The following is a 16,926-nucleotide window of genomic DNA, read 5'->3' on the forward strand; positions in this document are numbered from 1 at the left end:
TTTTTTTTTTTTGTGAGTCAGAATTTTGTTCTACATTTTTCTCCAGCTCTGTCCAGGATCCTCAATTGTGATCCCTGTCAGAGGGGTTGGTGGTGGTAACCAGGCATCATGTAGCTGTGCTGGACTCAGTCTGGTGGAGGCTGTGGTAGTTGTGGTCCATTAGTCCTTTGGACTTATCTTTCCCTTGTGTCTTTGATTTTCAGTGTGTTGGCTGTTTTGTACAGAGGCACAGCAACTGTGGGGATATTTGTTAACTGATATATGCGTTTATCTTTCCTGAGACATCACCCAGCAAGAATCCAGCAGTCCTCTCATTCCTGTTGTTGGCTGCATGGAGGGAGGTTGTTGTCCCTCCCCTCATCTTCTCCCCGATCCAACCCTTGCTCTCTAGCAAAGGAAAAAATGCGTAGAGGCTCACTCTGCGGAGGTTCTGATTTTGACCTGCGGTCTCCATTCAGGGTCTGATGTTGCTGGTTTTTAAGGCAGTTTTTTGCAGGAAATTTGTTAAGTTGAAAACAAACAATAGTTTTATTTCTAACAATAGTGTGCATAATGAAAGAAGTTAAACTGTTTTTTTTAGTTTAAATAAAAAACGTGGGATGGTGGGCGGCATGATAAAAGTATCCGGTAAAATACCAATTTCAAATTGTCACCATGAGTTGTTTTTAAATGCACATGAAGGATGTGTTTCATGATCCTGCTTTATGAATGGGATGAACACTTGTCCAGGAGTGGAGAATTCTGTCAAAATGTCTACCTGAGTGAGAGAAAACCTAGCTTGGAGAGTCGCCATAGAGCTGGCTTATTCTGGAGAAAGGAGAATTTTGTGCATCAGAGTGATCCAAACAAACACTAGGACTTAGAAGGGAGCCCTAATGGCGCAGTGGTTAAGAGCTCGGCTGCTAACCAAAAGATCCACCAGCCTCTTCTTGGAAACCCAATGGGGCAGTTCTACTCTGTCCTGTAGGGTTGCTGGGAGTCGGAATTGATGACAGCAACCGGTTTGGTAATACTTAGAAGAGTGTAGATCCTACCTGAGTAGATTTATACCTGCAAATTCACTTTCTTCTTTTTGGGCTGAATGTAATAATCCCACAGTCCTGGTCATTAAGAATGCATGCCACACGCTGTTCACATTACCCTGGAGTGATTACAGCTGTCTCTTGAATTTCCCCTTGAAGTTTTCATTGAACGAAGTGTTTGAGAGCAGGGCAAAGCCGAACATGATAATGTGACAGTTTTTCAAGCAGAGGACATAGTGAGTCTCATTTGGGTTTTATGGCAGTGGAATAATATGAAAAAAAAATCCGAATTGCTGCAATTACCCTGTTAGGGAAGGCTTCGTTTAATATCCTCTGTCACAGTGGTAGAAAAATGGACACGGAGAGTGCAGATTAAAAAGTAGAGAAAAAGCCTGGTATTTGAGCCAAAAGGTATTGAGTGGGATTTGGAGACTGTAGCTGTAACAGAGCCACTACTGGTGGTTCTTTAGCGTGGAATTAAGAGCTGTTGTTTTTGTTTTGTTTTTTTTCTTTAAAACACTAGGGCCTGTCTTCTCCCAGATGCTTTTGTTCTTGGTTTGTTAAGGTTTCCAGAGATCAGGATGTACTAGGCATACACCAGAACCCTTTTCAAGAAAAGCGAGACGTCCAAGGTTGCCTGAGCTCCAGGTTGTTTCTAGAATTCCTCGCTCTTGATCTGCTTGTGATACTGAATTATTGGATCTTTTGAGAGTCGGGAGGTGATGGTCCAGAAACTTCACCTCTTGAAGCTAAATGGGGTAGGTTTGCTCGATTCTGAGTTGGAAGGCTGGGATGCTGCTGTGTAGGTACTGATGTGGCCTGGCACGTGGAGAGGACCGCAGCGAGCGCGCCTTCTCTGGAGCCTGGAGAGAACACTGTCTTCAGAAGGGTTCTTAATGCACTTGGCTTTTTCCATTTTTCATGATGCAATCCTTTTTTGGCCTGCAAAGAACAGTAAATGCCTCTTGCTTTTAATGACTTGTAAATGCAGACCATTCTGTGGTTGGCGATGCCACTGGTTATTGCCTTTGTGGAGTTGTACCCTTCCGAAATTTCCATTGGAGAGAATCAGTTGGGAGTTTCCAGGTGAGAGGCAGTTAGCGTGATTAAAATGGACAGGTAGCAGTGTAAAGCTAGAACTGAATGACCGCCTGCTATGGCGGAGAATGAAAATGCAGTCACACCGTCCTATCGAAATTCACAGCTTTCCAAATCTGTGTGAGGGTCAAGTGAGATTTCCAGAACCTGGCCTAACGTTGAGAATTACAATTTCCTTCTTAAACTGTGCCTGCGCAAGTTGATGGAAAAGTTGTCCATTTGTTCGTGTCTAGATCGTCCTAGCATCTAGCATGGTGCCGTGTCTACACTGGACACGCAGGATTGGGTTTTGAGAATCGCAAGGGGCCAGTAACACACCCATCCTGTGTGCTCTTCTCTAGCGCTGGGCCTTGAACGTGTCTGCTTTTCTCTCGCCTGTGATCGTTAGAGTGATGCTTCTCAAACGTTGGCGTGCATCACAGTCACCTGGGGGAACACAGACAGGCCAATTGCTGGGGAGTCATTCCAACCCATGGCGATCCCATGTGTGTCGGAGTAGAACTGCGCTCCATAGGGTTTTCAATGGCTGTGATCTTTCGGAAGCAGATCGCCAGGACTTTCTTCTGAGGTCCCTCTGGGTGGACTCAAACTGCCAACCTTTTAGTCAGTAGCCGAGCACTGCTCGGGGATCACCTGGTGAGTTTGTTAAAGTGCAGGTTCCTGGGCCCCGCCCCCAGGGTTTCTGGTTCAGCAGGGCTGCTGGGGTGGAACCCAGGCGTTTGCCTTTCTGCTGGATTCCCAGGGGTGCTGATGCTGCAGGTCCAAGCCCCACGTGTCCAGTGGGCTGGCCCAGCTCAGACCCTATTGCTGTTGGCCTCCTTTTTTTTTCTGTCCCTGTGTTAGTGTTGAAGCTCATGGCTGTGCGTATATATTCTGTGAACAGAGCAAGGCCGTCCAGCAGTTAGCGGCATTAAGTAGAGTCTGAAAGAATCGCTACACGTTACCATCGGCTTTGGTCTCATCATGTTTACTCCATGAGGCTTTTACCATTTGCACAATCGGAAGAAATCCATCACCCAGTACAAAAGTGTAAATCAATACTCGTTTAAGCTGTGGCTAGAGAAAGCCAGAATTCTGTTTTCAGTGTGCATCAGTGGTTACTATAGAAGCAAATCGCACATAGTGGAATTCATTTATTTATTTTTTTGGCACGGAGTCATTTTATCACTACTGGTTGCCCCGGGTACATTATTCCTTCATCGATTTGCTTCTGAGGCAGAGGTGTTGGTAAAAACTGTGCGTGTTTCACTAGGAATTTCAGAGTTTTGAAATGATCTGTTTTCGCTGAGCTTTGTTACCAAGAGCTAAGGTAGGCATGGCAGGAACCCGAGTGACTCAGGTGGGGCTTACAGGTGGGCTTTTGGAGGAGGGTGGGATGGCTCCAGCCTGGGGTCCTTACAGATGGCATGGTGGCACAGGTGCTGGTTTTTTTTAAAATGTGATTTAGGTGAAAGTTTACATAGCAAAGTAGTTTCTCATTAAACAGTTAATACACAGATTGTTTTGTGACCTTGGTTGCCAGCCCTGCAATGTGTCAGCACTCTCCCCTTCTCCACTCGTTTCCCTGTTTCCGTTTGTCCAGTTTTCCTGTCCCTTCCTGCCTTCTCGTCTTTAGTTTTTGACCAGTGTGCCCATTAGTCTCGTATACGTGATTGAACTAAGAAGCGCGCCCTTACGTGTGTTATTGTTGGCCCTATAGACCTGTCTAATCTTTGGCCAAAGGGTGAGCTTCAGGAGTGACTTTAGTACTGAGTTAAAAGGGTGTCCTGGGGCCCTACTCTCGGGGTTTCTCCAATCTCTGTCAGACCAGCAAGGCTGCTTTTTTTGGTTTGTTTTGTTTTTTGTGTGGATTTGAGTTTTGTTCTACATTTTTCTCCTGCTGTCTGGGACCCTCTGTTGTGATCCCTGCCAGAGCACTCAGTGGTGGTAACTGGGTACCATCTAGTTGCTCTGGACTCAGTCTGGTGGAGGCTGTGGTAGTTGTGGCCCATTAGTCCATTGGACTGATCCTTCCATGGGTCTGGTCTTCTTCATTCTCCTTTGCTCCCGCCAGGTACAGGTGCTGCTTCTGCTGCGCAATAAAAAATGGTAGGAGGAGTTCAAAGATGAATTGGGAGGCATTACAAGTTTAGAGCAACAAAGTCCAGTAGAACTTTCTGCAGTGATGCAGGGGAGCCTGGTTGGGAAGCTTTTGCAGCAATTGGATGAGAGATGATGGCACCTTGTACCAGGGTGGTGGCGGCTGTGAGAAGCGGTCAGCTTCTGGATATGATTTGTGGGATTTGCTGATGGATGGAATGTAGAGTGTGAATGGGAGATAAGAGTCAAGAATGATGGCAAGGCTTTTGGCCGACTGACTAGAAGAATGGCGTTCTCGCTTTCTGAGATGGGGGATCATGTTTGGAGGTGTGAATCGAGAGGTCTGTTTTGGGTATATGAAGTTTGGTGTGCCCATTAGATAGTGTCGAGTTTCCTGTTGCTGCTGTACAAATTACCAGCAACTTAAAACAACACAAGCTTATCAGCTTACAGTTTTGTAGGTTAGAAGTCCAATATGTGTCTCACTGGTCTAAAATCAAGGTGTTGGTAGGACTGTGTTCTTTTTGGAGGGTCTAGGAGAGAATTTGTTTCCTTGACTTTTCCAGCTTCTAGAGGCTGCCTGCCTTCCTTGACTTGTGACTCTTTCTCCATCTTCAAAGCCAGCAATGCTGCATCTCTCTGACCCTTCTTCCATTGCCACAGCTTCTGACCACAGCCAGGAAAGAGTCAACAGTTTTAGGGATTAATGAGATTAAACTGGGCTCACCTGCATAATCCAGGAATATCTTGCCATCTCAAGGTTCTTCATTTAATCATGTCTGCACAGCCCCTTTGGTCATGTAAGGTAACATATTCGCAGATTCTGGGAGTTAGGATGCGGACATTTTTTGGGGGCCATTCTGCCTATCACGGATGGCTAAGGGGGAGATGTTGAGTAGGCAGTTAAATACACAAGACTGGAGTTAAGGGAGAAGGCTGAACTTGAGCTATAAAATTGGAAGACATCAGCATATAAATTGTGTTTACAGTCGTGGGATTGGATGCGATCACTGAGGGTGGCCATAAGATCAAAGCCACGTACCGTCTGGCCTCAGCCAAACTTCCCTACAGTAGCCATGTCTCTGCACTTTTGGGTCATTCCTTCTGGTGGAAAGCCCTCTTCTCCAGCTGATCTACGCCTGCTCTTCTGTGCCACTTGGCCCAAAGTCGTCCTTCTCTGCCCAAGCTTCTCTGATCCTTTCGGCCTTTGTTGTTTGACTTCACATCATTTGTCCTTCTGTTTCTTTTTTAAAAGTAACAGTTTTATTGAGATATAATTCACGTACCATATAATTCATCCATTTAAAGTGTATAATTCAATCGTTTTTAGTATATTCACAGATACGCATAACCATCACCACCACAGTCATCACCTCAAAAAAAAAACCCCATACGCTTTAGCTGTCCACCCCATCAACCCCATCGCCCCCAGCCATAAGCAACCACTAATCTACTGGTGTTTTATAGATTTGCCTATTCTGGACTTTTCCATAAATGGAATCATATAATATGTGGTCTTTTGCAGCTGCCTGTCGTTTTATTTTTAAATCTGCATTTTGTCCTTGCACCCGTAACTTTCCCCCATTTTTTAAAGTTTTGTTCATTCCTTTTAACATTTTTTTTCCTTTTTTTACTGAGCACCTATCATAAACCAGCCTTTGTGTTGGGATTGTAGAAATGACAGCCTGAAACAGACAGGATTCCTGTCATCAAGGAGTTCCTAATAGGGTAAGATGACAACCACCCTCCACTCCTGGACTCCTAGCTAATATTAATAATTGATCAGATTCTTTTTTCTCAATCCTGGAGGTGGCATTTAAGGACATCTCAAACCAGGGCCCTAAGTAGCCAACCCCAAATATCGGTGTTCCTCTGCCAAAAGTGATTAGGGAAGGAGATGTGCAAGGGCGTAGTTAAGTACAGCTCGATAAACGCCAAATGGGTGTATGCAAAGTGCTTAGGGATTCCTGGTTAGGATGGAGGCGCCTCTGCCCGTGTGAAATGTGTTTGAACTGAGTCTTGAATGGTGAGTTGTAATTTAACGGTTGGACTCCAGTCTAGGAGAAAGATATCTGTGTGCTCTTTCTCAACCAGATTACCAGACTGTTAAATGCAGACAGCGTATCTTAGCACCCTTTTATCTTCAGTATCTAATAGGGTGCCTTGCTAACTGGGGATTCAAGGAGATTGGAGTGATGGTAACTCTTTCAGGCCTGGTGCTTGCTTACCATTCGACCCACCCTTACGTCTTTTATGTCTTAAAGTATTGCTTTTCCTCTTAGCAGTGCTCCTGGGAAGCTAGAGTGGAACCTTGAAGAAGCTTTCTCCCTACCTTTCCTGGCCTTCTAGAGGACTGGAGTAGGCCCACGCTGCAGCCACCTCCAAACCACAGCTGCTCTTCTGGGCCCAGATGATGGATGCCCTCACTGGTTCATGTCCCTTTGCTGCTTTGTGATTGTCTCTGTGGTTCCCAGGTCTGCATGTGACCCTGGGCGGAGATGTTTCTTGACATGTCGACGAATCCCTCCCTGGTACAGCCCAGATCCGGGAAGTGATGCTTCTGCAATGTCAGGGCCCTGGGATCCTGGGCCTTTGCAGCCCCAGCCGCTCAGCAGCCTCATTGCTGGGAAAGGCCTAGGAGAGGAGCTGGCTGGTATCATAGAGCTTTGAGAGGGATGCTGCTGGAGAGGGAGCGGGTGGCACAGGCGGGACATGGCTGCTGTAGCAAGGGCTTCTAGATGCAGGGCTGTGGCATCACTGTGTACCCAGTGTGGAAGCTGTAGGCTAGTGAGAGGAGTGACAATGTGCTAAGCATTTCCTCCGTGCCAGGCACTGTGCTAAGGGGGTTACGTGCTTTGTCTCATGTATGCCTCTCAGCAGTCCCTAAGTGTGGGTGGTACCATCTCCATTTTATAGGTGAGGAAACTGAACCTGGTGGGTGGAAGGTGGTGGATACAGGATTTATATCCAGGACTCTCTAGCTGCGCTCAAAGCTCAGCTTTTCCCATCATGCTTTGCTGCCTCCTCAAGCTCTGGTGATTGTGTTCTGTGCTTTGTGGCTCTTTCTTTTCCTTTAATCCCAATCCCAACGAGCTCCCTGTGTGTTTGGAAATATGGTTCTCAGAATTAGGGCTGTGGTAACCTGGGCCCCTCGACCACACACAGCTTTGCTTTCAGGAAGTCTCGCAGAGTTCTTGCCCACCTTATTAATTCAGTACTGGATTTGGGTTTAAAGTGCTGGACTTTCAGTTGAGATCATGTTGGACAGCACCTAACACAGTGCCTGGCACTTGGTAGGTCCTCTCTCTCATGTTCGCATGTCTTCCGTTTAACTTTGATTCTTGGGGGCAGGCTGATGCTAAAGGAGCTTGAAAGTGTGCCCTGTGGCCTCTCGGTCCCTGCATGCTGGTAGATGGCGCTCTCACTGGCTTACTGCAAAATAATTGCCTGCCCCTTCATCTGCTTCTTCCTTTTTCTTTTCTTTTTCTGGTACTTTCTTTAGGGTTTCTTTGCTCTTTCTCTATTCCTTTCTTTTATTTAAAAATCTTTAGACTGTAATTTCTACGCGATATGTGCAAGTTAATTAGAAAAGGGCCGATGCTTCTCTTGCTTGTGAACGAATGCTTCCCGCAGATGTTTTTTGAGGAACCCTCATGAAATCCTCTTGGTCTAACTGCTCCTGATTGTCTTGGCTGATGATGAATGCTCCCTCTCCCCACTCTCTCCCTTCCCTGGAAGTGACTTCCTTCTACCTTCCAGGGTGTGTTTTATTTAAAATTAACCTTTCTGCAGGTCTGCCCCTTTGCTCAGGAAGAGCACCTGTCCTTCCGGTCTGTGAGAGCCAAGTGTGGTAATTGTGTGTGTATGTGTGGTTAGAGCAAGAAAGCCAGCACGTCCACTGGGAGGCGGCAGAAGGATTATGATGTCAGTGGCAACCAACTCAGCATCTCCAAGATGGCAGCTGGGACCAGCCTGCTGTGTGGACATGCTTGTACTTGGACCTGCCGAGGATAAGAGCCAACTTCTTCGTCGGGTTGTCCCCTCCGTGGCCTCGTTGGACCTACCTCAATATGGCAAGATAAGGTCCCAAGCGCACCGTGGTGGCCTTCGAGGCCCAGTCAGTTGCCTGGCTTCAGAAGTGGCTCCAGAGAGAGGGTAGTTGCCTGTGCAGGAGCTTTCAACAGCTGCCCAGCGTCGGGGCCAAGGGGCAGCAGCTGTACAAGACGCCATCTGAAGACGTGTCCACGACATCAAGCTCTATGGCATGAGTTCTGACCAGAGGGGCGCATCCATCCGTTCAGCTGAGACACCCTCCAACCAGCAGGATGTCCTGTTTGTGGGGATTTAGAGGCGGGCACAGGAGAGACGCTTCCAGAGAAATCCCACCTGTGCTAAGTGTGGGAAGGACAGTAGGTCATCAGGAGCAGCCACTTTGCATTCATGTAACAAAACTTTATGTCTGTGTGTGTCCTCAGGGGAAGTAATTTTCCGAGCATGTGATAATGAGTGCCCAGCACTTGGTGGTTGGTAGTCATATGACAGAAGTTCCTCGTTGAGGAATGAGGGGCAAAAAGGCCACGTGGTATCTGCTGGACTGCTGGCCAGCTTTGTACGCCCTAGGCTCTGCTGATGTTATTGCTGTGTATGCAGAGCTGGACTGAACCTTCCAGTGTGGCCACGCCAGTGTCATGACCTTGGGCTCTTAGACGGGGCTTCTAGGGATGTAAAGTGTTACTAATACGAAGTAATGATCGTGATAATTTGGTTAAATATGCTGATAAATACTGAATCGAGAAAATGTCTGGAGATAAAAGGAGCTAAGTTCTTGGTTTTATAGATTCTTTAAGTGTCATCAAGAACAATAGCACCACTCTCATTAGAACGGAAATGAATGTGGCTCAGTAGTTGGTCCCTGAGCGCCTGTACCTCTTCGACACGCAGATGTTCTTGCTGCTTCTCCAGCATTCACTCACCTCTGTCTTCCATCTGCCTTTTTTCCTAATGTCTCCGGCCCCCCAACCACTCTCCATGTCTCAACTGCATACTGACTTTTTCTAGAACCTCTCATTACTGGCAGACCAGCTTCTATTGTCTCATACCCCCCAGTGAACAGCAGTGGACTTGCTCTGGTGGCTATTATGCATGTTACTGCATGTTCTGTGTAGTTGTGGAATTGAGAAATAAGTCACATAAGAAGCGACATCATTCCTGGTTCCTGCTTTGCCCTGCTGCTGTGTATCATGACATTTTTCTCATTTGGGGAGACCTGAGGGTCTTCTCTTCCACTGCTTGCCTTTCTATGACCCTCAGAAGGTCAGTTTTTTTGGGCATGGCTAGATTGCCTTCTTTTTCCATAAAGTCAGCGTCTAGACTATGTTCAGTGCTCATTCATACCAAGGTTCTTTGGTATGGCTCAGTTCACCCCAGCGCCTCCTTGCCAAGGTAAAGCTTATGGGGATTAGTGCCAGGTTTTAAAAATGATTGAACGGCAATATGCTTGCTGCTGGAAGAGAATATGATGCTTGTTCTCTAGCCAACTTTATTTTCTGTCCTTGATCATGGAGGTCTTCTGGACAGTTGCTGATCACTTTAACTCAGTGGGTTTTGTTTTCCTGTTGAAGATGTCTGTTGAAGAATACCTATTCCAGGAGGTGTATTTGCTTGGATGGCTGTAGGAGCCCCTCTTAATCCTTGCTTGAGTGGAGCCCTCACACCTGCATGTTTGTGACTTCGGGGCTCTGGGTGGAAGAGCTCCCTGCCCAAAGACAAAAAAACCAAACCCGTGGCCGTCGAGTTGATTCATAGCAACCAAAAAGGTGCCTTTAAAGATGGCGTATCGCAACCCCATAGGCCTGTACCATAATGTGGCATTATGAATGCTTCAACTCTAACCAGGAGCCCTGGTGGCGCCGTGGTTAAGAGCTTGGCTGCTAACTCGAAGGTCGGCAGTTTGAACCCACCAGCCGCTGCACTGGAGAAAGATGTGGCAGTCTGCTTCTGTAAAGATTGACAGCCTTGGACACCCTGTGAGGCACACTCCTACTGTGTCCTATAGGTCACTGTGAGTTGGAATTGAATCAATGGCGATGGGTTTGGTTTGGGGTTTCAACTCTAACCAGTAGAGACTTAGCCCTTTAAGTGAACACATGAGGTTAGCAGGCATTTACAAATAAAGGGGAAGTCAGTTGATCAAACTGCTTATGTTGGTCATAGCTATTTGAGGGCCAGATCTTAGTTAAGAAAGGAGAGGTACTTGTGAAGCTTGGGGGCGGGTGTACACTGTCTAAGGAAGGGAAAACACGCATAAGGCGCTGGAAAGGGGAGTATGCTTTTGGGCATGGAGTGAGGCCTGAGACAGGAAACTGAGTGGGCGAAATTGAGTGGACTCTGCAGATAAATCCCTGTTTCTTGGTTTTTACTGCAGCTGATCTAAACCATAGTTAAATTATGTATGTGTATTGAATAAAAAAGATTGCAGTTTCAGTCAGTCTTGCTTGAAGTTTACATTTTTATTGAAGAAATAAGATTGAAAAATCAACACAGAAGTTAAATGTTTCTCCCACTCTGTTGGCCCCTTTGGGAAGATGTTGAGCCCATGGAAACCTAACACAAGCCATTGCTTTTGCCTTCAGGCTTAATCCTCAGACATAGTCTCAAGGGTGTTAAGGAGTAGAGGTCTGTGGTTAAAGTCACATCTGCCTATGTTGTGACTGTCTTTGATTAGACCCCTTTCCACCCTAAGAACCCATGTCTCTTACATGGTCTCGGATCCTTTGATCTTTCAGAGGCCTGAGGTCAGCTGAGGGTCAGACCTTTCACAGAACCTCCAAGGAAAGCTACGGACCCTCTCATCAGAAAAATATCCAAATTTTTTTGCATAAAACTTTGAGGGTGGTAATGGATATCTTAAAGACTATCATGGAGCCCAGGTCACTGCTGAGCCACCAAGGAATCTTCCTAAAATCTAGCTTGTCCCTGTCCATCAAATTTTCACTTCCCTTTTCCCCGTTTGGGGTCCTGGTGGTGCAGTGATTAAGAGCTACGGCTGCTAACCAAAAGGTCAGCTGTTCGAATCCACCAGGTGCTCCTTGGAAACTTTATGGGGCAGTTCTTTGCTGTCCTACGGGGTTGCTATGAGTTGGAATTGACTCAATGGCAACGGTTGTTTGTTTTCCCCATTTACTAATAGGCCTGAGTCATTTGATTTTTGTACAACCAATACCCTGAGGTGCTCCTGTGGTAGAAAATATTGAGTCATAACTTTTGTTTTTATTGAAAACCTCATTTTTCCAAAGCCTGCTTCTCTTTAAAACATAGTTTAATTCCATTTCATCTTCAAGTTTGTGCTCATTTTTGTGGCTGGGCTGGCTTCATTTGCCAAGATCTCTGGAGGAGGGGAATGGGGGATCTGAAGATTCTTCTTGCTTAAGTCTTAGGAACTTTCTCCGCGTTATAAAACCATTTCTCATGTTCGGTTTCTTTTGAGATGGAGAAATGCTGTTCTGCCACCTTTGATCACCACGGGCAGTTATTGTTCTACAAATGAAAATCCCTGTGACATGCAGAGTGTGGACAGGCCAGGGGCACCTGGGAGAGGATCAGGACTTTATAGGGGGGAGGCGAGAATACGGTTGGGCTCTCGGGCCTAATTAGCAAAAATAACGCTTAGGTTCAACCACGATTATTAGTATCTTTCGATTTCTTCTTAGAGTAGCAGAATCAACAAACCCTTGACCCGGAATGAAAACAAGGTTTTCTGCCTTTAAAACTCTTATCAAAACTTGATTCTTCAAAGCCTCGATTCCCTGCAATACCTTCTAATGGCGAGTGGTTTGTGGAAGCTGTCAGTTTTGTATTTATATTGCTAATTGACCGCTTTCAAACTGACTTGACCTTTTGAATATTCCCATCTTTCTACCCACGCCCCCCACCCCCAATTTGGACCCACAACAGAGGGTCTAACCTTTCTGCAGATGACTGAAATCCACTGTGAGCCATGGAAGGGTCTTCTAAGATGTTCATGAACAGCGTGATGAATGAAATCAGTCTTTTTTCTTACTCTGATAAGAATAATTATTTACTTGAGATTGGATTGGAGGCGAATTACTTACATCTCCTACTGTAAGAAAAAGGGCAAGTTCTCAGAAGCTATGAGAGGCAGAAAATAGTGCTGGGTCATTGTTTAAGCTTAGGGTACAATTTGCACTGAGAAAGTTGGCGCCAGTGAGGGAGATGCTGGTTAGGCTTTCTCCCTGTGGCCTTTTCTTCCCTTAGTGGGGCTTCAGGGCCCCCAGGAGCCCCTTCCCTGAGCTCTGGCCACCAGTTGCCCTGGAGTTGAGTCTGCTTGTGGGCCCTGCGCAGTAGCCTTCATTCTTTCCGCTGGAGCCAATGTCTTTGAGAAGAATTGTAAGAAACGGAGGAAATGGGATGTTGATTTGAAGTGGAAAGAACTGGAGAAGCTTCTGTTCACACGGATGGTATTACATGGTAATATCTTGCAGAAGGCTTCCTGGCTGCTGGAAGTTGGGGACAAGCTGGGTTTAACTTTTTAGTGGCACAATCAGCAGCTGGGTTGAAGGGACCTCTGCTAATACATGTTACCGCTCACCAGGTTTTCCAGAAGGGAAGGACTTAGCACCAGCACCTTTGTCTGGGTAGGGATTTGCCATTGGGTGCTCTCCCATCTCTGTGCAATGGATTGGAAATGCAACCTCTCGGTGGGCTGAGATAGCCACCAACTTCCCAGCTCTCCTGACATCCAGAGGAGGGAAAAGGGCAAGGTCAAAGGGTGGCCCTCCTAATCCTAGCTTTAGCGATTCAGGCTTGTAATGCAGTGGCCCTGGCAATAGCAGGCCCTGCAGCAGAGCAGACGGAGCAGAGGCTGGGTGGCCTCAGAGGCGCTGACTGAGTGCTGAGCCCTCATCTTCCCCCGCTTCTCATCTTCCCCCGACTCCCCGGTGCAGAATCAGGGCGGCCCAAGCTCCCAGACTTTCCTCTGGTGGTTCTTCTTGGGAAAAGGACTGGGGAGGGTTCCTCAATTATTTCAGTATATTCTAGCAAAGCAACTTGCTGATGGCATCAGATAATACATATTACGATGAGGCTGGGCAACCAGGCATGTGGTGGAAGAAGACTCTGACTCCCGGCTGGGGGAAAGCCCTGTGGGCTTCACCGAGGTCTTCCCAAGCACCTCTTAGAATTGGGCTTGTTGAGTGTATTGAGAAGAATTTGCAAGTGTGTGAATGGAAAGTGCTTAAGTTGAAATAAATAACCTGCCTACTCTAGGCTGACAAGAGATGCCTGGGGAAGGAACACCATTGCTTCCCCTCTTTAGAGCTTTGGTAAAGCATGGCCAACACCAGTATGTTAGGCTGGACAATGGCAAACATCTCAATCACCAAAATAACCTTTGTGTATTGGAAGTGCTTTTAGATATGAGATGATTCTGCCTAATGAGATTTCTAAATCATTAGCATTTACATGGACCTTTGGGCAAGTCTGCAATCCTTTTCTATCTGTAATAGCTTTGAGCTCCTGCATTTCTGTGTATCAAGTTCATTATGTCTAATCTGTCACTGATAATTGGAAAAAATGTGTAATGTTTTGTGCAGAGTGCTTTTGCTCACACACGAACGAGTTCTGCAAGAACATAGGTACGTGTGAATGGCGTTATTTCTTTCAACTGAATTCCAAGGGCAACTTTACATTGTAGCCAGACTTCTTGATATTTGGACATTGGAAAATTTGGGGATTGGTAATTCCTCCATGCACATTTTATTTATTAACTTGGCCTGTTTTCTGTGTGATTTGAAACATTGGAGTCCAGCAATTAAATTAATAAATTTACATCGAGAAAAGCAGCATCTGTTGGCCAGCATGAATCCCAGCATTGTTAGAAAATTTCAGAGTTGTTGCTTAAATTTTCATTTTTCTCTCTCTCCCTAAATTAATGCCAATGCTGAGACTTTTCCTACACTTGGCCATAGTGATATTAATTGATGTGTAGAAGTAAACTCAAGGTAAATTTTCCTATAAATAAGGTAGTTTCAGCCAGTACCAGGGGCATCCAACTTTTGCTTTTAAATAGAAACTTTTACATAAAATATAAAATGTCCTGAACTGTGCAAGATAACAGAGGTCATTTGGGAATAGACTGGATTAAGGGGATCGTACCTGTATACTATAGTCAGCCTCTTGAAGTGCAGGAAACTCTTCAGTCAGAGCAAGTCCATAGGCAGGAGAGTCACTACGGAGGGAGAAAGGGGGCAGTGAGGGGGACATGCAGTGACTAAAGCATGGGACCTGTACCCCAAAGAGAGTCATCTTTAGCCCAGTGGGCACCAGGACTGAGAAAATCTTCCTGTGGCTGGATTGGGCTCCTTCTGAATTGCTAAGCACAGGGCTTTCTATGCTGTGGTTTTAACTTCTACTGAATCCGCTGATAATTTTTATTGATTTCATTTTAGCCAAACTCAGGCCCTGAACTGGTTTTGTCCGAAGATGAAAAAAGTGACACTGAAGATAAGGAAGAGACAGAACTGGGCGTCATGGAGGATCAGCGAAGTATAATTCTTCATCTCATTTCACAACTCAAACTGGGAATGGATTTGACCAAGGTAGGCTGGCATGTCCCACTGGGTCTGTGGCCAGTTGTTTGGGTTCCTTCTCTACTCCCACGCCTCCTCTATTGACATTCTTTTCACTGTGGTGAGATTGCTAAAGGAGAACGGGGGAAGTGGCCAGTATGGCTTTTAAGTATGGCTGTACCAGGCAAAATTGGAAAGGATGGTTCTATGTAAATGTTCATGCTGTAACAGGGAGAGGTTTGCTTTGATGCTCAGGATGAGAAAGCCTTGCCAGAATGTTCTTTTATTTTTTTCTCCCTGTATATGTTGCCGGAATGGAAAGGCTTAGTTAACACATGGATTGAGAACTCTTAGGAGTTCAGGCCTGTGTGAGAGAGGCAAAGTGGCAGAGGATACAACCCTCTACTTGGGTTGCATGCTACCCCTACAAGGGCATGGGAGGATCAGAAAAAGCATATGAGATGATAAGGAAAATTGAAGATGGTATTTCCTTGTTTCCTACTGCATTCTAGCGAAGATTAAAGGTGACCTATAGAGACAGGCCCTGTATGGCACAGTGGCCATAGAGAGAAACAGGAGGAGGGAACATAGAAAATGGCGGACAGGGAACGAGGCCAGTGTGCAAAGAATGAACCTGCTGGTTGTCAGAAGTGCAACTAACTCTTCTTGGTGCTGAACTCAGCTAAGATTCTTCTTGAGGAACCTAATCAAGAGAACCCAGCATTCTAACCACTAATGTCATGATGAGGATCCCATATGTATCCTCCCCCATCTCAAGACGATAGCTTCATTCCAGAGGCGATCAGGAAAAACAATTTTGCACGTAGCTTAAAGATTGTATGGTACCCACAAGGCACTGGGGGGTAATGGAGAGAGCCTGGACTGTGCAGTCCAACCCACCTGAGTTCCACTTCCGTCAGTTACTAAAATCATGATCCCTCTCTGGAAGGGTAGTGTGAGAATCAGACGTAGTGTGTAAAGGGGTCCTAGTCTGGCACTGAACTCATAGTAGGTGTGTGCTCGTTCTTATCAATTAAAAAATTTAAAAAATACACCAAACCCGTTGGTGGCAAGTCAGTTCTGACTCATAGCAACTCTACAGGACAGAGTAGAACTGCCCCATAGGTTTTCCAAGAACCAAGCTGGTGGATTTGGATTGCCAACCTTTTGGTTAGCAGCTGAGCTCTTAACCACTGCACCACCAGGGCTCCTTCTTGTCATCACAAAGGACTAAATTGTGTGGTTTGATGTGTGGTGTAGTAGAGCAGTAGCCCTCAGGGAGAGAGGGCCATGACCCGTGTGGAAGGTGGGCTGGGGAATGAAGTCCTAGATTCCGCAGGCCAGCCAGAAAAATGTGGGCGTACTTGAAATGGTCAGAGCCACTGAAGGCACCGCCTGGTGGGAACAGCCTGAAGGGGCAGTTGCTTTGTTGGCTGCAGTGAAGGGTCTGGAAGCCAGGGTCTGACTGGCCTGGAGAGAGGGAAGGGGCGTGGCTGTGACAGACTCTTTAAAGGAAGAGATGACAGAACCTGGTGACGGGCCATTTGTAGGAGACAGAGGAGAGGCAGAGAAGGCAGAAACCTCCAAGATGACAGAAAAACCTTTTCTTTGAAATGCTTTTATGTATTTTTGAATAGAGTGTGTCTGGTATTCTGGAAGACTGCACCACTTCAGACAAAATGGCGGACCCACACTGAGGAGGCCAGACATAGAAAGTTCTCTGACTTTGCCTTTCTCTGCCCTCAACTTAGGTCTTGGTCCCGCTCTGCACACCAAGCTGTGAAGACTATTTTGCCCAAGAAAAGTTGCCTTCATTTAATTTCAGTCTTCACTCTGTATGATTCTTGTCTCTTTTTTGCTAGAAAAATCATTTAAATATTCAGCTTTTTAAGAGCTACCTTTTAAAACTTTCTTGTGGATGGTGCAGAGCTAACTCAGATGAAGCTTGAGTTAAGGCCTGATGCATGGAGTCTGGGCAATAATGTGTAGTAAAATGTAAGGCAGTGTGATCTAAATTCATGGTGTTTCCAAATTGTGGGTCACAGCCCATTAAAACCCAAACCACTTGCCATGGAGTCGTTTCGGACTCATGGCGACCCTGTGTGTCAGAGTAGAACTGTGTTCTGTAAGGGTTTTCAGTG

The 16,926-nt window shown here is 46.1% G+C and overlaps 1 protein-coding gene across 1 annotated transcript in view; it reads left to right on the forward strand.

Moving 5' to 3' along the window:
- Positions 1-16,926, forward strand: part of OSBPL10 (oxysterol binding protein like 10) — a 323,121-nt gene that overhangs the window by 264,467 nt on the left and 41,728 nt on the right. The window contains exon 6 of the mRNA XM_004377355.3: positions 14,666-14,815. Coding sequence (XP_004377412.1) covers positions 14,666-14,815 — 150 coding nt within the window. The remainder of the gene's footprint in view (positions 1-14,665; positions 14,816-16,926) is intronic.

Source organism: Trichechus manatus, unplaced genomic scaffold, assembly GCF_000243295.1.
Source record: "Trichechus manatus latirostris isolate Lorelei unplaced genomic scaffold, TriManLat1.0 scaffold00049, whole genome shotgun sequence".
NCBI classification, from domain to species: Eukaryota; Metazoa; Chordata; class Mammalia; order Sirenia; family Trichechidae; genus Trichechus; species Trichechus manatus.